Source organism: Phalacrocorax aristotelis, chromosome 23 (assembly GCF_949628215.1).
Source record: "Phalacrocorax aristotelis chromosome 23, bGulAri2.1, whole genome shotgun sequence".
Lineage (NCBI taxonomy): Eukaryota > Metazoa > Chordata > Aves > Suliformes > Phalacrocoracidae > Phalacrocorax > Phalacrocorax aristotelis.
The window spans coordinates 5,465,046-5,484,135 of record NC_134298.1 but is presented as its reverse complement, the minus strand read 5'-3'; the positions used below and the strand labels follow the sequence as shown (position 1 = coordinate 5,484,135).

General features: G+C 47.8%; 1 protein-coding gene across 2 annotated transcripts in view; it reads right to left on the bottom strand.

Moving 5' to 3' along the window:
* SKAP1 (src kinase associated phosphoprotein 1) overlaps positions 1–19,090 on the bottom strand; it is a 157,739-nt gene that overhangs the window by 122,616 nt on the left and 16,033 nt on the right. The window contains exons 3-4 of one of the 2 annotated variants that reach the window (XM_075116988.1): positions 17,987–18,012; positions 3,661–3,777 (exon numbers count right to left, since the gene is read on the bottom strand). In XM_075116988.1, coding sequence (XP_074973089.1) covers positions 3,661–3,777; positions 17,987–18,012 — 143 coding nt within the window. Of the gene's footprint in view, positions 1–3,660; positions 3,778–17,986; positions 18,191–19,090 lie in introns of those variants that run through there. The other variant, XM_075116987.1, reaches the window with a different exon arrangement.

Below are 19,090 nucleotides of genomic sequence, written 5' to 3'. Positions count from 1 at the left end.
CCACCCTCCACACCTTTTAAGGTAAAAAGCCATTTTCAGCACATTTTTATAAATCAAAGGCAGTTTTTGGTGAAGGATTTGATTCTAAGATGCTTGGAACGTACGTATTTTTTAAAAAAACCACCAAACCAGCCCACAGAACTGAACGAGCTGTGACTGTGTTTGGCCAAAGTTCTTTGCTGACGTGACGGAAAACCCCTTGGAGGTCAGAGGCAAGATTTCTTAACCCAGAGCCCGTGCCTGACAGAACCTGTACGTTCCTGCCGCTGAGAGTTACGCTCCCTTCCACGTGCTGACGGATACCTGTGCCATGTAAAAGCAAATATACTGTGGCTTAAGCCGCCGTGACACGGCAGTAGAGCCGATAGCCGGGCGCGGGGGCAAAGCCGCAGTGGCCCTCCCCCCCTCAGCTCCGTGTGGTCTCGCCGTGACACCGAGCGAATCATTTGGACCCCGGCTCAGCATCCCTCCAGCAAGAGATCAGGCGCTCTGCAACGACGGCAGAAGCACCGCCGAGGAGCCACGGGGAAACCCAAACTGATGAAGCGATGGCTAAAAGTGCTCAATATTAAGATGCGCAGCTCCTGCCCCTCAGGACGCTGCGGCATCTACCGTACGCTTCAGTAAAACTAAAGAACGAACACCAGCAAATTAAGTGATCTCCCAGTTCAAAAGACAAAACGTTTTTGAATAGCCTTCAAGTGGTCTGAGCAGAGTGCATTACATGGGAAGTGTCTCCTAAGAAATACTTATCATTATAACAGTGCTTAGTACTTCCACAGCGCTTCCCAGCCTCCCAGCACTGTACAAACACCAGCTTCTTAATCACTCATTAGGGACGATCCTACAGAGCTGGGCCATGCCTCATTGAGTAAAGTCATCCCCAACTCGCTCAGTCCCTCCTGCTCCCTCCAGAGACAGCTTTGAAGGTTCTCCGATTCCCACGAGAAGCTCTGAGCATGGAAAAGTCTGTTCCCAATGAACAGCGGTGGCGTTCCCTTGCCTCCAAACTCCCCCATTTTTCATAGCAAGGATGGGCAGAAGCCAGCATCATCCCAGCCAGAGACCCACTTCCAGTAAAACCTTGAATTAATAAAGGTGGGAAACGCAGGGAGGCGGGAGATAGCAGCCTTTAGCTGCGCTGGGGTCTTGCACCTGAGGACGTCACCTCTCGTTGTTGCAAAACAGGGCTGAGAAGGGGTGGAAAAAAGCCACAGGAATGATAAGTATGTTCCTACAATCAGGCAGTTTATTCTTCTGGCCGTAGCTAGATGGATTACCCCATGCATCAGCCACCTGTGCTGCCTGAAAGGAGCAGCTCTCGGTCACTTATCTGGATGACAGCGGCACCCCGAGGGCACGCCGAGCCCCGGGCTCTGCGCTCGCACACGGGAGCAGGGTGCCTGCCCCGCGGACCTCGCCGGCGGACGGCGTGCGGAAGGAAAAAGGGGCACGGTAGAAGCGAGGGCTCACGCGCTCAGAGACGCCAAGACAAACTTTGGGCACAAGGGAAAACAGTTCATGCAATCTTAAAACTTTCTACTTTTCCCACAGGAAGGTTCTAATTCAGAAATCAAGACTGTTTGACGCTTCATCCGCCCCTCTGAAGGAATGATTTAAACTCTCAGGTGGCTGACTTCGTATTCCTTAAAAAAAAATCATTGTGCCTCCACCTTCTATAGTGAAAAAAAGTAAGCAACTAAAACAAGCAAGGAAAAAAATGCCCCAAGTGAACAAAAAAATCTGATAGTCATCACAGAAATTCAAAACTGAGAGGAAATCACCGCCCGGATCCACGTCCATCCCACTAGACCAGACTTCTAGAAAAATTCATCCCGATGCTGTCCCTACAAACCACGGCAGGGCAAAGAAAAGGTTCCAAAATCCTGTGTCCGGCCTTTTTTCCCTTTAATATTACTGTTTCAGGCTACCAACAGCCTGCATCCGATCAGCCAAAATTGCTCAACTTCCATCCAGGACGAACACAGACACAGCCCAGCCCATGATCTGCCGTTATTCAAGCACTCCTACCAGCTTCCAAGAACTAACACCTCATTTTAATGTAACCGCTCTCGATGCCAGCTTTTTTCCCCTCCTTTCTGCAGTATGTCATTTTTCTGTGTTACCGATCTCCTTGCCATTCACCCCCTTGGGCACCCTTCCATCGAGCCTGGCATTTCGTCTGTGTCTGAAAACTTCCAGTGGTGCCAAGTGTTTGCATACCTTGCAAGTGTTATGTCAAACTCTGCCCCTTCGAGCTGCCAGAAACCACCGCTCAAAGTTAGCAAAGCAAATACCTCCTTAGACAAGCTTAATAAACACGCCAGGAGAAACCCTAGACTTCAGAAAGACATTGCTCGCCTGACGAGGCCAAGCTTGAGGTCTTCAGCGCCCTTTCATGTCCCATTTAGGCCGACATCCATTATCCCTGTCACACGTCCTCCATCCGCGCTCTGCATAAGTGCATCGTATCTGAGCGCGCAGATTATCGAAAACAACCAGTCCCAAACTCCGCACCTCTTTTCACGCTGCAATTACCAGGCTAACTCTCAGACCAACCTTGTCTCTAATCAGTCTGAACGAAGACATTTATTTTGTGGCATAAATCAACCCATAGAGCAGATACAGTGAGCGTTGCGTGCTGTGGGAAGAAGCTAACTTTGGTGCCCATCAGCTCTTACGGCCCCATCCCAAGTAAATCCTCACTTTGTTGTATTCTTGAGTGATGACTACCGATTCCTAACACGAGTGGGAGTAGACAGGAGGAGTACATTGAGCAGAGAGAGGTGGCGAAGAGGAGGGTCCGAATCAGAGAAAATGAAAGAAGGACAAGGCGGGGGGGTAAGGAAGCATGGGGGGAAGGTGCAAGGAAAGTGAAAGAGAAGGAGGAAACAAGATCTGTGGGAAGCAGGAGATTGAGAATCCGAGACCAAAGCAGTCAAGCCTTCACTAGGGCCCAAAGATAACCCCTGAGAAGATCAGCACAACCTCAGCTCTGGAGGCTGCAGTTTCAATAGCATATCGCAAATCCATCACTCCTAAACCGCCACTCACGAGCAGACGTGAGCATCGCAGCCCCTCCTTGCCCAGAAACCCCCCGTCTGACTTGCAACGCGCCCTCGGCCCCAGAGGCCAGCTCCCGGCCGCTGCTCGCTGGGAGCCCTTCTACACTCGCCAGAAGGAGCCTCAAATTCACAAGCCCTAAAAGGTCCCACAAAAGGCTTCCCAAAGCAAAGCGTTTTCAAGAGGCCTAATTTTCAAAGGGTGGTGGGAGACGAGGTTTGAGAAGAGACAGACCCTTTAAAGTGTGAGGCGCAAGAAGGAATGCACCCCAAAGTCGCGTGTTAACCTTGGGAAACACTAGCTACCGGGTCAAATTCTGCTCTTTTCCGTGACTGTTGTCAAGCCAAAATAGAAAAACCAACCCCAGTTTGCACCAAGATAATCAAAATATACATCTAAATCAGCAACGCTAAATTCGGGATGGCCGTAACTTTTGTGTTCATTGATAAAACAGGTACCAGTTAACAAACGACAAAAAGAACCCAAAACACCTCCAACATCCCGATATGGATGAATGACAACAAGGAAGTCATACTAGATTGCGCTTACCTTTCCATCTTCCTCCCTCAAGGACTTCAAAAACCATCAGTGACTTACCGTCATCCAGGAAGTCTGATGGAAGTGAAGCATCAGATGTCATGGAAGGAGCCAAACTCTGGCTCTGATTTTCATCAGAACTGTCCTGTCCAAAGTCAGTGTCATGCTGATCCTCTCCTAGAAAGAGAAGGAGAGCCTGATTTTAGTGAAAAGGGACTCATTTCTAAACCCAAATCTTATTGCCTACGCTGTGAGACAGGTTTCCTCCTGGTTTCTACCTTCCAACTGAAGTTCTCTACAAAACCCAAAACCACTTTTGTGGGTTTGAGGCCAGATTCATCATTTTGGCCATCGTTGTGCCAAGGCGGCATATCTCTGCTGCAAGAACGCTCCTGCTGGATGTACAGATTTCACACCTGGAGGGCGTGCAGGGAGGAGGCTGGAAATAACCAGCCTTGGGGCCAACAATGAGAGCTACGTCCAATTCCTCGTTCTTGCCCTCAGTACATGAGCTCTGCATAAATCATCCATCAATAAAATGGAGGGCTATGGTACCTGCTTTGCTAGAATGAAGAACCTTCCTATATTGTAAGAAAAAGCTTTGAGATCCTTAATTGAAGAGTCATAGAGAAAAAAAGATCGACGCCCTATGACAGGCAGTCCCATCCACGCTACCAAAGCAACGTGCCTGCGTGTGGAAGCAGGAGCTATAACCTCCGCATACTTGATGTTGCATTGAATTTTTCTGTAAGCAGACATTTTGCTATGGAATTTGCTACTGATATTGGATTTTATGCAGAAGGCATTTAGATACTACAGTGACAGATGTTAATATCAAATTTTAATATAAATGGAGTGCAGCTAGCCTACCTGTAGGAGAAAATGCTACTCACCCTAAGCAAACCAAAAAAGTGGTCTTTCAAGCTTTTGGCTCATGTTTCCTGAATACACACAGCCCAGACTGCTGATAACAGAGGTAAAGACAGCTGCTTACTCATTCAACACACAACAAACAGCACAAAAGGTGAGTTTTCAGCTGATGTTAATTGTGTTCAAACACTAAAACCAAGTTTTATCTCAGCAAACAGAGGACCTGTGCCCCACAGTTTAAGTCAAGGGCTGATGAAAGGGTACCAAGACCTGGGACGGAGGGTTACAACGCTCTTCCTCCCACCGAGAAACACAGTGGAGACGCCATTAAGTCTCCAGCTGCAGAAAGACGTGACAATATTTTGGATGTTTCATTGACAACGTCCCAGGTTGCAACCTTCCCTTGCTTGCTCCGAGCGTGAAGCTCTCGGAGCCCCCGGGCTCCTGCATTCGAGGGCATATTTTCAAGAAAACTTCGATTCTTCACCAGAAGGAACAATCTGTCTGTGAACAACATAACGCACACAACATTATCATAGAATCATTAAGGTTGGAAAAGACCTCTAGGATCATCGAGTCCAACCCTCAACCCAACGCTACCAGGTCTCCTAAACCATGCCCTGAAGTGCCGCATCTGCATGTCTTTTAAATATCAGTTCCTTAACAAACCAACCACCCTGGGTGCCAGACACCATGATAGTCTTGCTGATATTCTAAGGTCAAAGGTCTTGAAAAACTGATTGAAGATTTGACTTTGAGATTTCCCAAAGGCCTATGGGGGTCAATGACAGAACAGGGGGGTCCCTGCCAGCCCACCCTTTAAGTCACTACAACTTTCCTAACAGGGGAAGAGCCCAAGAAGTAATCAAAGCTTTTCCCAGCTCTGTGCTCACTTGCTTCCAGCCGCCATCCCAGCACGCAGTGCAGAACGTCAGATTCCGGAGAAAAATAATGAAATTCAGAAAATAACTTTCCTCCTTTTAGGAGGTGCAGCATTCAGCATCTGCATCACTAATCTCTCATGCCAAGAAGAAAGCTGCAGGTCCCTGGCCCCAAAGGGCAGGCTGTGATCCCTCCTGCGGGATCAGACATCACCACAGGTGGTATCGCAGTTGTCTCCCATCCACCGACTACTTTGAAGTCATGAAGAGCAAGCGAAGCACGTTCCTCTGTGCTACAACGAACTGAAATTCATGCGTGCACCTCCATGAGGGGGAAAAATAAAACCAATTAGGGGTTAAAAAGCAGAGACTGAAACCTCTCGGTCCACTGGCCAGGCTCTGGGAAGCGGAGCGCGTCCACGAGCGCACCACGGACCGCCTGACCTTGGAGAAGTCATTGCGGTGTTTGGCTCGGTTGTGTGTGACAAGGGGACGTCTCTTCCCTGGTTTACTGTAGCACTTTGAGAGCCTCAAATAAAAAGGCTCTAAAAAACCTATATAAAAAAGCTGCTACCAAACAAGCAACAGCTCCATGGCATAGGAAAACACAGCGTTCATCCTAATGAGGAGCCTTCCTCCGTGCCGTGCTGCAGCGCTGCGGGCTCCACTGTCTGCAGTGACGCGAAGATGCCAGCATCACGAGACAGCTTCCAGAAGCCCGCTCAGCCCCTTAAAAAGAACATTTTCTTTCAACCAAACTGCACCCTATTAAACCCGGGTTTTCAAACAAACGCCGAGGTAACAGGTGGTCCCCTGTAACGAGATACAGGTGCAGGATGATTGTGATAACGAGCAAACTGCTTCTGGTTGCCGACTAGCAGGAGGCAGCGCGGCACGGTGCAGCCGCCGCGCTGGGGAGGCACGGCTCGTGCGTCGGTGCGTGGCTGCAGTAAACCACTCGGAACAAGAACAAGGGCCCCAGTCAGGAAAGTTACTTGCAAGAATAAGTCACTGGCTTCAGCGGCAGGAGAAGCTGCTACACACATCAGCCACGGGGAAGAATCAAGCCACAGGTCTCTGTTTTGGCAGAATAATTCTCAGGCATGAAATACTATATAAGGGGGTTCTCGCCACAGACGTGCTCTTTCTTGCTCTCCCCGTGCAGGGGTGGAAACCGGGGTTTCACGTGTTCGTGCAGGCTGCCACAACCCACGCAGAGGCACCCAGGCTGCAGTACGCACGTCCATGTATCACGCCAAGCACAGCAGGACGCCAAACTGCGCGAGCTGCTGCAACACAAATCAATACAAACAAAGGCATTTTGTTTGGTTTAGCGTTAGGAATCTTTTCGAACGCCGCTTATAGTTTCAGTAACCAAAAAAATAAAGGCCAACAAAAACTCGGCAGACGTACCCACTTAAAACAAATCCTATTTCCTTTCCATTTGGATTTGCATTACGAGAACTTCTTGTGCTTTAATCTACTTCTCCATAAAGTTTATGGAGCAGCAACAGCTAGTTGAGTCCAAGCAGAAAAAATAACCAACAACTTGTCAGGGGCCAAGCTATTGTTCTGAATGAAGAAAAAACTCATTAGCTTTTAATGAAAACACAGGGAATAAAAACCAAATAGCACAGAACCCCAGCAAATAATTACTCTGCACCTGACGCAAAGCTGCTCTATCTTCCTACTCAAATCCTCAACAAAATTCTCCAACTTATCGCTCTTTGGAGCACAAACAAAAGCGAGATTGACTCTAAGGGAAAGAGCAAGAGGTTTCTTGGGCTTACACCTCATCCAGGGGCTCCCCTGGCACTGTTTGGCTACCCCCAAGCGTGTTAAATCCCCAGCTTTCTCGCTTCATGATAGTTGTGGCACAGGAAAAAAAGAAAATGAAATTATGCCATCCTTTAGCCGTCTGACATTTTGTGCAGGAACAGTTTCTCGCACAGCAGCAGCAAGACAGGCTTGAAGGCATCCTGGGTAATTAACACAGATCTCATGCTTCAGCCGTATCGACTCGGAGCAAATTGCAGAGGGGACAGATTGCGTCTCTGGTGCTGGGGGTGCCCACAGCAGAGGAGGGGGTGGCGGCTCAGGGCGCAGTGACTTCGGACAGCAGCGCCAGGCGGGTGGCACCAGCCGCGCCAGGTCCCTGCAGGACCCGCAGACGTCGCACGGACCTGGCATCGGGCAGAGACGCAGCCCTTGGCAGAACCCCAGCACTGGACGTGGGGGAAAAAAAAAAGTCACCAAGAGGAGGATGAAAAGAACCTAATTAAGCATTAACAGGGCTCTGAGCAAAGCAGCACAAGCAGGACCTACAGGAGAAAGAGTCACCGCGATCAGGGAACACGCTGTTGCTTCCTTCTCCGCAACCTCGAGAGCACAAACTCTGCTCGCTGCGAGGAAGGGGATAATCTGAACCTACCCCTCCTATTGCTTCGGGGCTTGTAAAGCTGGAGGGTAAAAATCACAGTCCTGGCTTGGCTGTGGCACAGCTGCAGGACCTGGCAGATGACAGGTCTTAGGGCAAACGCTAGAAAAACCTCGGCTCAGCTTCTGGTTTTGCTACGATTGTGTTGTGCAGGGTCAGAACATGCCCCCGTGCCCGCCTCCCCATCCGCAGAAGTGGGAGAGGGGCAGTTACTCGCTTTTAACACCAAAACCTCTTACTGAGAGCTCAAAAATCAAGTTCCCCAGGACTGACATTTTTTCCACACATGAACTAGCAAAGAAGTTTTCCTTTCTTTAAGCCGCAGTTTGTCTCTCCTGGCAGGGGCGGGGGGGGGAAGCTGAATTAATGCATCCTGGCACACACAGGAAGAGAAACAATCTAAATAGGTGAAAGGGCTTTGTCGTAGCAAAAAAATTCATCTCCAGCAGCTTGTTAAGGGAACTGCAATTAAGCTTACTTTGCATTCAGTGAAGGTCTTTATCTAGGTACCTAGAGTTTCATTAAGCATCTTTTTAGAGCATAAGAAAAATCAATACCAAGCGAGTTCCATTTACGCTTTTATAATAAGCTTGTTCATGCCAAAGCGGAAGTAAAATCCCCAACTCGAGTTAATATTCAAGGAAACGAAGTTCCTGCTTTAAAGTAATGACTCCTTAGTATCGTACTACAAATAAAGGTCTCTGATCCAAATCCCATCTGCCTTCATGCTCGACAGTGTTAATATCTCTAGATTTTCAGGGACTAATTTAGCAGTAATGCATTTCCCCAAGCAGAGCTGTAAAAGTATTATCAATACTATGGTTTAATATCCCTTACTACAATCACTTGCTGAAATTATGGAGAATCACATAGAGACACATCAACAGAGGCGCACCCACACAGTAAGTACTGCTCACATGTAAATATATTATAGTTTAGCTTTTCTAATGTAGTTAAAGCTCTGTCAACATTGCTATTATAAATTATATACCTTTTTAAACACATTTACGTGCTAGAAAACGTCTGATGTTTCTTTTTTGAATGCCTTAAAGGCTTCGTCGGCTCCTAAGCGCCCATTTGGATCCGTGTGGTTACTCCCTGTGATTAATATGTGAATAGCTGAGGTTTCGGTGGATGCAGGTTTTCTGCACCTTCTTCGTACAGACTATTGCCTTCCTCACAGCGCCGGCGCCCGCGTAACGTTACGTTTGCCTGAAAATCCCGTGTTTTCTCTTGCGCATCGCTGTCACACACATACATGCCCGTCCTCCCCTCCCCAGGCTGTACCAACAACAGCGGTATTATTAACGAACTACAAGAAAAAACGCCTTTATCTACACATCTCAAAGTCTTTATCCCGCTTAATAAATATTTTCTTGGGCATGGAGACCATGCACGGAAGGAAAATAACTTGGTCCCTGGCTCACACGGCAAACAAGGCCGTGGTGGGAGCAGGACCCGTCTCTGCTTATGCTGTGTTTGTATCAGCGGGACAGGTCTACCTCGCGGCACTAAGGCCAAAAGCAAAGCGAGGGACCTCCTCGCACACAGGAGGAGCTGATTTATCATTGTTTTAGAAATGTCGACCCAAACAGGTCTTGGCCGCCTGACAAGTGAATCCAGTCCAAGCCTAATTTTGTTCACTCGGTGTCCAGTTTTTGCTAATTACACCTAGTAAAGCAAATTAATGGTCCACTAAAAATGCCACTTTTGTTAAAAGCCAACCAGAAATTGGAAAGCCCTTTCGCAGAAGGGTGGCTGCTGCGGTGCTGGGGCTGCTCGGGGCGGGCTGCGGGGCTGCAATGATCCCGTGTGCCCAGCAGGTCGGGCTGCAGCGCGCAGCATCAGCCGGGGATGCGCGGCCACCTCCACGCAGGGAGAAACCCTGCCCCGCTGCCAGCCGGCACAGCTGAACCCGCTGCTGGGCTGGGAACCACGGAATCGTTAGGGTTGGAAAAGACCCTTAAGATCATCGAGTCCAACCGCTAACCCAGCACTGCCAAGTCCAGCACTAAACCATATCCTCAAGCACCACGTCTACCCTTCTTTTAAATACCTCCAGGGACGGTGACTCCACCACCTCCCTGGGCAGCCTGTTCCAATCCCTGACAACCCTTTGAGAATCCCCCTGTTGTCGGGGGGGGGGAAGCAAAGCCCTACAACCAACACGTCCAAGTATTTAATTATACAGGAAGGAATTCAAGTTTCACAACTCTCCGATTTGAGACGATAAACCCAAAGGGGACCGAGAAGCTCAGAGCGGGTTGGGGTTAAATTATTTTCTCTCCCTGGCACATGGCAAAGAAACTGCATGACTATACAAAACAGAAAATAACCTGGAAGTTACTAATTTGGAGACCTTTAATCTGATATGCAGATATTCAAACCAAAGTCTTCCCACAACTGATTATGGGTTTACTTCTAAAAAGGAAAAAAAGCCAGCCAGCACCAACAGAAAACCCAAGTCCTACTCACACACCAAAAAGGCCACCCAACAAATCACATTTAAAATGTTTGCAACTTGCAGGCCTCGCCTGAAAGACGGCTTTGGCAGAGCTGCCCCGTGAGACCGCAAAGTTCCTTCTCATTAATACAAAGAACTGCTGGGGCTGGGGGGGCCTAGGTATCCCCCCAAACCCATGAAGACACGAAGAAGCGGCAGAGCTCACGCTGCACCTCTCCCATTACTCTGTATTTTCTAATCCCCTGCCAGCCGCTTGTGTCATCCCCAGCTGAGCTCTCCTCTCCAGTTTTCTCTTCCTTTTCTAGCTGTGTGTTTGCTCTCTCCCTCCCTCCCCCTCTAATTTCCTCCCTCCGGCTCCTCTCTTGCAAATCCTTGGCACCCTTTCAGTAAAGGCACTGCATATTCTGCCTCTCAAGTGGGCAGCAGCTACACAGAACAGCTGCCTGACAGGGGAAGCACAGCACATTGCAGTCTTGCTAAGAACGAGCCTGAAACCCAGCGCAGCAGAAGATTCCCACGGGATGTAAACAAGTAAACAAGATTTATTCTTTCTTTTATGACCCGGTAACACATCAGTGAAATACAAAGCCCATCCAGTGCGAGCTAAACCAGCCTAAAGCTACCAACAGTTTGTATTTCTGTCCGCTAATAAATTATTCCTCGTGAGCCTCTTTGAAGAGAGGTCTTCATTTAAAGGCTGACGATACTGAGGCAGAGGAAGATCCCAAATCTGCACTTTGGTTCGTCTTCTGAGGTACCGGCCCTGCTAGGAACGGTGTCTGCAAAGCCAGACCCCACGCTTGCGCAGCGCAATGATTAACAAACAGGTCTGCAAATAGAGTCTGGGATCTGAAAAAAAAAAAGACGTCAGCACCATTGGTACCAGAGAGGGGACCACAGGCCGAGCAGTGCTGAGCGATGTCCGCTGCAGCGTCAGTAGGTTCAGCGTATTTTCTTAGCTGAAACCCTTCCAAGCGAACAAGGAATAAACAGAACCGACCCACGAGGGAGCTGGAGTTTAGCGAGCATATTCCAATGACAAGACACAAGGAGGCTGTCTTGCCCGTATCTGCAGCAATTCTCACTGTTCAGAAAAAAGAAGTACAGACAGTGACTGCAGAGGCGGGAGGGCAGAGCGGAGCGGTAGGCGCTCTGGGGGCGGGAGAAGATGCCCGTTAGGCATTTATGATAATGCAAAGGATGATTTTACAGTTGTGTTCCAGGACAGAATCTGACTAAAGGGCAGAATTACTACTCTGTAGATGATTCGGATGGGGTTACAGCCCACAAACCAAAGCGACACAGAAGTCAGTGTGGGGAAAGAGAGTCAAAACTCCAGATTTGAACCAGCTGAGGGCTTGGAAGACCCAGGAGTTGGGATCAAGCGCTGCAGCCCCACCTCTGCAGAGCAAGGGCTGTGGGTGCACAGGGCACCCATCTCCCCGCTCCCCAGTGAGGCGCAACAGGGCACTCCTCCTCCTAAGGGCTCCAAAACACCTTAATGGCCGAAACGGAGAATTTACACCCTTTTTCCTTATTTTTGTGGAGCAGGAGGGTCTATTACCCACTGTGAGAAAGCCCAGGTGATGGTGTACGCGAACGCCCTCGCGCTCTATCCCCAGTGGGGCAACTTCTTAAACGTTCTTCTGTCCTGCACGAGCACAGAGCAACGCTGGGGCTGCGCGTCCATCTAAGCGCATTACAATAACCCCTGAGATTTCTTTATAAAAAGAGAGCTGCAGCCTATTCCTATTACACAAACAAGTTCAGGAAACACAGAGGGTTCATTTCAGAAGGCTCTCTACCTCCAAAGCTGCACATCAGGCAATTTAGACAATCTAATAATTAGAGTATTTTATTAACTGACCATAGTGAGAGCAATAGAACTTGTTAATATTTAACTTACCGGCGCTCCCCAAACTGCTGTATATTTAGCCTCTTTACTGGCATTTTTATACCTGCTTTATGGTACGTTGCTTTATTCGTAAGAGTCTGGTGTGCTCAGAACTTGCCCGGGGAGGCAAGCGTGGGACACTGCCAAACGCGAACAAAGAGAGCAGGCTCTGCCCCAAGGTGCTACAATTCGGATGGGTTTCAAAGGACTGTGGGCGACTCAGGAACTTGAATGCTTTGATTAATGAAGTAGAGATCTCCAAGAAGCACCTAGTAATCCAAACCAGGAAACTTTCCTCAAGTTCGTAAGAAGTTTTAAATCAATGGGCTGGTTTAAAAAGAGTTCAAAAAGCCCTCCTCATTAACCTAATTCTTCTCAATAAAGGTCATGAAAGTTTTGACGCTAACTGCAGAATAACCCAGGCAAAGTGCTAGTTGCTGTTACCTGGTCTTTCAATCCTCTTATAAATTCTGCAAGTTCTTCATTTGCTGGCTCCAAGTAAAGATTGATAACAGTAAAGGCAATTTTTTTTAAAATCGAATGACATGTTTATTCTTGGAGGCTTTTCCTTTCTCCTCCCCTCGTTTAATGCAACGAACGCACCCAAAAAGTAAGAAGTGCCTAGTGTTTTCGAGAAATGCTGAAAAGGCTTTTTCTGTTTCCTTGTGCTACAGCACTATGGGTTTCAGTCAAGGGTAAACGTCTCCCCCATAATTTCTGTGCACTCACAACCAGCTGAACACGTTTCTGACCGCCTCGGAAGCGCATTCAGGGGCGCTCGTTGGAGCCGCCTGGGTCGAGAGGCTTCGCCGCGGCCCCACCTCGGGACGAGGCCGGACGTCAGCGCACGCGAGCGCGCTGCCAACTTTTCACCCTCCAGCTGAGGGGTGCTGCAGCCCTTGGCCTGCGCTCCCAGGTTTATGGAAGATTTTAAAGCTTCGTGATAAGGGTGGGGGCTCGGTGTGAACACCCAAAAATGCAATAGCAACCGTTTCAAAGCTACGCATTCCTCTTGATTTTTCTACGGCTATATGTAAGTAAAAATGCAAATACGCCTCCTAACAGCCCTGCGCAGAGCACAGACGCTTGCCTCCTACCTGTGACATTTTTCCAAGCAGAGTGTTCTGTTTTCTCCTATAATCGTTACTTGCCTCCAAAATTTGTGCACAATACCTTCGGCAGCGGAATAATTTATAAGTCCATGAAAAGCAAAGCTGTGCAGCTGCTCAGGGTCTGCAAAACTCTGAAACAGGAGGGATTTCTATGCACAAAATACTGTCTCTACACAGATTAGTTTGCCCAGATTGTAACACATACACAGAGGCAAAGGCCTGCGCGCTCAGAGCTGCAGGAAGCAAAGCTTCAGCGCTGATAAAGGGACCTGTCAAAAGTGTTGATATTAAAGCTTTTCTTTGTTAAGTTAAGGAACATATGCCTTTGTGTATACTTTATTTTTCATTAATTAACTCTCTGTTCCACACACCACCCAAACACATCTTGGACTTTAGAAGGCATTCCAACAAAAGTTTTCTTGTTTTCTTTTTGTCTCTACGTGTTATGACATTTCAGGGGTTGTAGCTGGCACTCGTGTTTATAAAGCAGGGGAATTCCACGCATGGTGATAGAATAGATATTTTAACAATATGTTACAAATATTGTCAATTCCATATTTTTCCCCTTGCGTTTTCAAACACATCATAAATCTAGACTAGGTTTCTGTGTATGAACCCTGCTTACCACCGAGCCGGAGACTCTTGGCATGAATGCAAAGAGGGTTTTTTATAAATAAAACTTAGTAAAATCACTATGCACTCCATTAATTCAGGAACACTCTGCCTCAGCTTCAAAGGGGATCTTTACAGTAAAGACGGTGGTTTTGCTGCTTTAATGATTTGCTACTTGTACTTGTCATAACTACATGAACCAAATATGCAATACCAGGGAGCAGCGGTTTAGGGAAATGCACAGTTCCGTCTCCCATCCAGCTCCACTTCAGTTCAATTCAATAGATTTGAGGCTTTATATAGAAAAGCTACTTCATAAATCTAACACTTGGGGCCTTTGTATAATGCCAGTTAATGAAAGAAAACTACACATATGCCTTGGGTATATACAGCCCTCGTGCACTGCTACAACCTCCAAGAATACAAGAATAACCGGCGACCCATGGAGCACGTGGCATCCGAGCCAAAGCAAGTAGGGACGATAGAGGTAAGACGATACGCACGTCATCTAAATAGTATATACCGCGAGGTAAGTGGCCTGCTAAGACTTTCCACACCGTTACTTACTTAATCCTTTTATGGAACATGAAGGCTCCCAGTTTTTAAGTCGTGTTTTATCCCGGCTTGTCCCTTACCCCCCTCCCTGCCGTACATTTATATTTATTCCTCCCTGCTTCAGGGGGGTTAAGGCGCAGAGCTGGGAGCAGCAGTGAATCTGGACTCAGTTCCTGGACACACCTGTAGATGCTCTGATGTCTTAAGCACATTTCTTGAGCCTGAGTTTTCCTAAATTTAATAAACAGGAACAAGCACGTTTTGACTACTTATGGATATTCTGAGGAACCCTACTTTTCAGAAAATACGCAACATTTCAGGCAAAACCATTAGGGATGAATTTTTGATGGGAAAGCAGAAACGTTATCATAAGCCCAGTGAAAATAAATCTGGTTTTATTCATCTATTTGGGGTTGTTTTCTTCAAAATAAAGTAAGAAGTCATTGCCTACAACTGCATCCACTGTGAGTTTTACAGGGTGAACCAGTACGCGGATGTCGAGTTCTCTGCGCGACGCCGTGCTGAGGGGACACCCACCCAGCACGAGGCCCAGGTACCCCACAGGAGGATTTAGAGGGACAATTCTTTGTCAGCCCCAGGCTCAGGCCCAGCAGAGCCGCATTTTCCTCCATTTCCGAAGGTTCGTGCCTTCAACCAGTGTGTCACGGAGTGACTTGTGCTCCTGAGCATCTCGAAATACCGCACAGACATCAATGATTTAACCTAATTCGCTTCTACCAGTGGCCATCTTCTCTTTTTATACTTGCCCATCTTGGCACGTCTTTTGGGTCTCGGAATGAAGAAGCTGAAACACACCAGTGACACAATTTAGTGCCAGGTCCCATTCCAGCAAAGCCAAACTTGCAGCCTGACCCACAGCTCTTATTTAGCCACACACGCACCTTCTTCTTCTTTAATCCCTCCTTCTGCACCGCTCCCTGTCCCTCCATTCTCTTCCCAAATACTCATCTCTCTCCTCCCGTTTCCCTGTCCTCCGATTTAATGCTGGATTCCCCTGCAGTACCCCAGAACGGCCTGTTGCCGCTCCCTCAGACCATTCGTTTCTTCTAAACCAAAGCTGTTGCAGAACATTTCCCCTGCAGTGAATTGTGAGAAGAGACGGAAACAGCAGAAAGGAACTCGGGGGAGGGCTACAACTGGCCCAGGTCCTCTCCGGATTTTCTTTGCCAACTCTCTTTCCACGAAGGGGAGGCTGCTGCAAAACAGCAAGGGCATGCGTGCATAAAATATATTAAGTGTATAAAATGCCTCGCATAGGCAGCCAGCCCTCCTCCAAAATGAAATATGAGTCACCCTGGAGCTCTGTTCAAAGAGGAAGGAACAAGGCAAAAATAACTTGCAGCTACACACTACGGTCAACAGGACCACTTGGTGCGTACGAGTCGGGCACAGCAACTCATCCCGTGTGTCACCTTCTGCTCAGCTCCAGTTTTCTGAAATAGCACTGGCCTACCCAACCCATCCTCAAGGCAGGACCTGCGCTCCTGTTTCATAGATATTTCTGCTTGCTGGGAGATCTCAAGACCGACTGTGTTAACTTCAGCCAATACTGGAAACCAAAAGGGTGGGACAGCTGGGATCACTGAGGTTTGGGTCTGCAGAAGGATTTCAGCATGGCTCTGAGTTCAAGGAGTGCAGCTGCCTTTACCAGATGTGGTCACAAGTTGGGCTTAAACCCCCTTCAGAAGAGCTGTTTACTGGATAGCACAGAGGAAACCCCAAACCTTCTCAGAAGCAGCCTTTTCCATTGCCACATCAGCCTGTTATCTAAATGCACCGGCCGTGCAGCTGAGCAGCCAATTTATGGCTGGTTTTTGCAGTTCTCTTACCAATATGTCCAGGTACACAGGTTTGTTTTTTTTTTTTCCTTCAAAACCAAACCCCACATTGTAGTTCTCTGGCTTTTTTTTCCATTCAGCAGGCACCAAGTGCTCATCACTGCCTTTCCTTCCCCCGGGCGAGGTATCACAGACCGGAGTTGATGTTCTCAAGGCGATGTCCAAGCCAGTGTTTTAACTCCCAGGCTGTCCTGTTTCTGTAGTACATTTTATCACAGTAGTAGTTTGAGATGACATGGGGACTCCTTTGGAGGTATCTACATACCCGAAGACCCAAACACCTGTACGGTAATTCCTAGCAGGCATTTAAGCGAGTTGGCACTTCATTTACAAATTTATACACAGCTCTACAAACCAATCTTCCCAATGTCACTTAGGCTTCCAACTCTATAAAAGAATAAAGGATATTTCAAAAGAACAAAAGCATCCCTCCTCCACCTTTAAATTGTATGAACTTTCAAAATTAAAAAAAAAATTTAATTTTGAGCCCTTTTATGTGTTCTAATCCTTTCTCACTCTTTTTTTTTTTTTTAATTTTGAACACAGCTGTCTGTTGTACTTTCTCAAATGATGCCAGATGCTGGGTTCATCAACCAAACGCATGAAAACAATGGTTTGAAAGCAATTAGAAGCACCGAGGCTGCACCGAGGCTCATATTAAAATGTGATAACACTGTTCTAGTGGGAATTGCAACGCTGCTGCATTTCTGACATTTCTGTGCTGCCAGACAGACAGGATGTGCTGGAAGTGGGCCCTGATCGAGGAGGTAACATACTGGAATTTATTCCTGGAGTAAATGAAGGATTAGCTGAGTTGGAACACTCACAAGGATTTTTATTACGGCCTCAGCTCCCATCTTGTTTGAGCACTGGCAGATCCTTCTGTGTGTGCTCACGTATCACAACCATTATTTAAGGAAAAAGGACGAACCCACCGAATTGCACACCTTGGCTGTACCCAGTGCTCCAAATCAGGAATTGGAGCCGAGCTCCACTGATCCAGAGTCAAAGGAGCTCCCGGTCAGCTCCGAGCAAATCCATATCCGTCAGTGGCCCCAGATATGCCGAAGTACCCACTGATGCAGCTCGTGACCTGCAGGCACCCTGGAAAGTTTAAATCATCACCCGCATTATTGCGGAAACGAAGATCAAAGTCACAATCAGAATCTCCCAGCTTGTTAACAGACATAACAAGAGATGGTCACGGTCCTGGAAAATTTACAGCCTGACCATTTGTCTACACCTGGAGGTTGATTCAGTTTCAAGTTTGGGTTAGCGCGAAGCAGCGAGGCTGGAGGAAACTTGCTGAGGGTTACCCACCAGTCTCTGCTCCCAAGTCAACGGCCCATGGGAATACACTGCCCTTTCTGAACTTTAAGCCTTTTCTGGAGACAGAAGTCTTGCAGAAAAATTTCCTGGGCTTGTCCGAGACAACACATTTATGTCAGCGCCGCACAGTTTTGTACTATTTGCTCTCAAGGGTAAGGAGCAATGGATTTCTGCTCAGAAAGAGCAGGCGTCGGGGTTAGCACTATAGCCCTCGCCACAGCTTTGCCCCTTTCCAGCCACGCACAGCTCTCTATTCAGTTTAAGCTCTTCTCCTTGCTGATTCTGCATAGAAAACACTGCACATGTCCAGCCCTTCCCTCCCCAGGCTCATACCAGTAAGGACTCACCCCTCCTTCCCCTGGCTCGTACTCACCTCGGGGCAGAAATTCCAAGTGGTACCTAAAAGACCCAAAGACAAAAAGAAAAAAAAGAAGACAGACATAAGCATACATTATTTTCTTAATGATTTGTTCCAGCCTGATGAGTAAGTGACAGATGGGAGAATTATGCCAGACGTGCTGCCAGGAACCCAGCGAATGGTCAACGCTCATTTTGTGCAAGAGGCTTCCAGAGGAACCGCGAGTCCTACAGATGCTACCTGGCCCCCCACGACACCCTCTGCTACCCAAGGCACCGCCTTCACATCTCCTCCTCTTGAAAAGCCCCACAGGCTCCCAACTCCTTCCGTTAGAACAGCTCTTCTCCAAACGCAAAGGTTTGCGTAGCCTTCTGCTTTGCAGCCTTAGAGACCTTTAAAGGTCCCTTTGAACCCAAAGTAATCCGTGATTCTATTCTGCGAGTCTCGACCTCGTCTCGCGCCCCCCCTTACAGCGGCGTGGCAGAGGGCGGGACGCACACGGCCCACGCCAAAAGAAATCCTCCACGATTTCTTCATCTCCCACGCTTTGAGGGCATCCAGGGCTGACATCTGAGTCGTCTTAATAAGGGAAGAGCACCAGCGAGTTTTGGAAACAGATCAGGGGCTGGGGATAAACCACAAAGTGACCCATTCCTAGGCAAGATGTGTAACAAAGGGTTGGTCTATAGGCAGCAGTGGCAAGGATCCAGTACGTAAAAATCCAATCAATTTGTTTCCTCATTAAAAGCTTTCATGAAGAAAATGATTTAACACAAACATTCGAGCTGCTGACACAGATTAATTAGAAAACAACAACAGAATTCTGATTAAGGACATAATATTTATTTACTTGTTTGCTTTGGACAAAACAAAAAAAATTTAAAACGTGCACAGATAGAAGCAGCTTTCCTGGGAGAACGGGCTCAGCGATAAGGAACAGCTGTATTATATCGGAAAGAGCCACATCGCTGTGCCTTGTAGGGAGAAAGGGCTGCACGTTTCTCTGGGCCCCTGGATGCTCTTGGCAGTGGTCCCCCATTTTTACGACGAGCTCTTTCCTCTCCATCGTACGGCAGCTCTATCTTATCGCTGAAGCCCGGAGAAGCCACGCCACCCGTC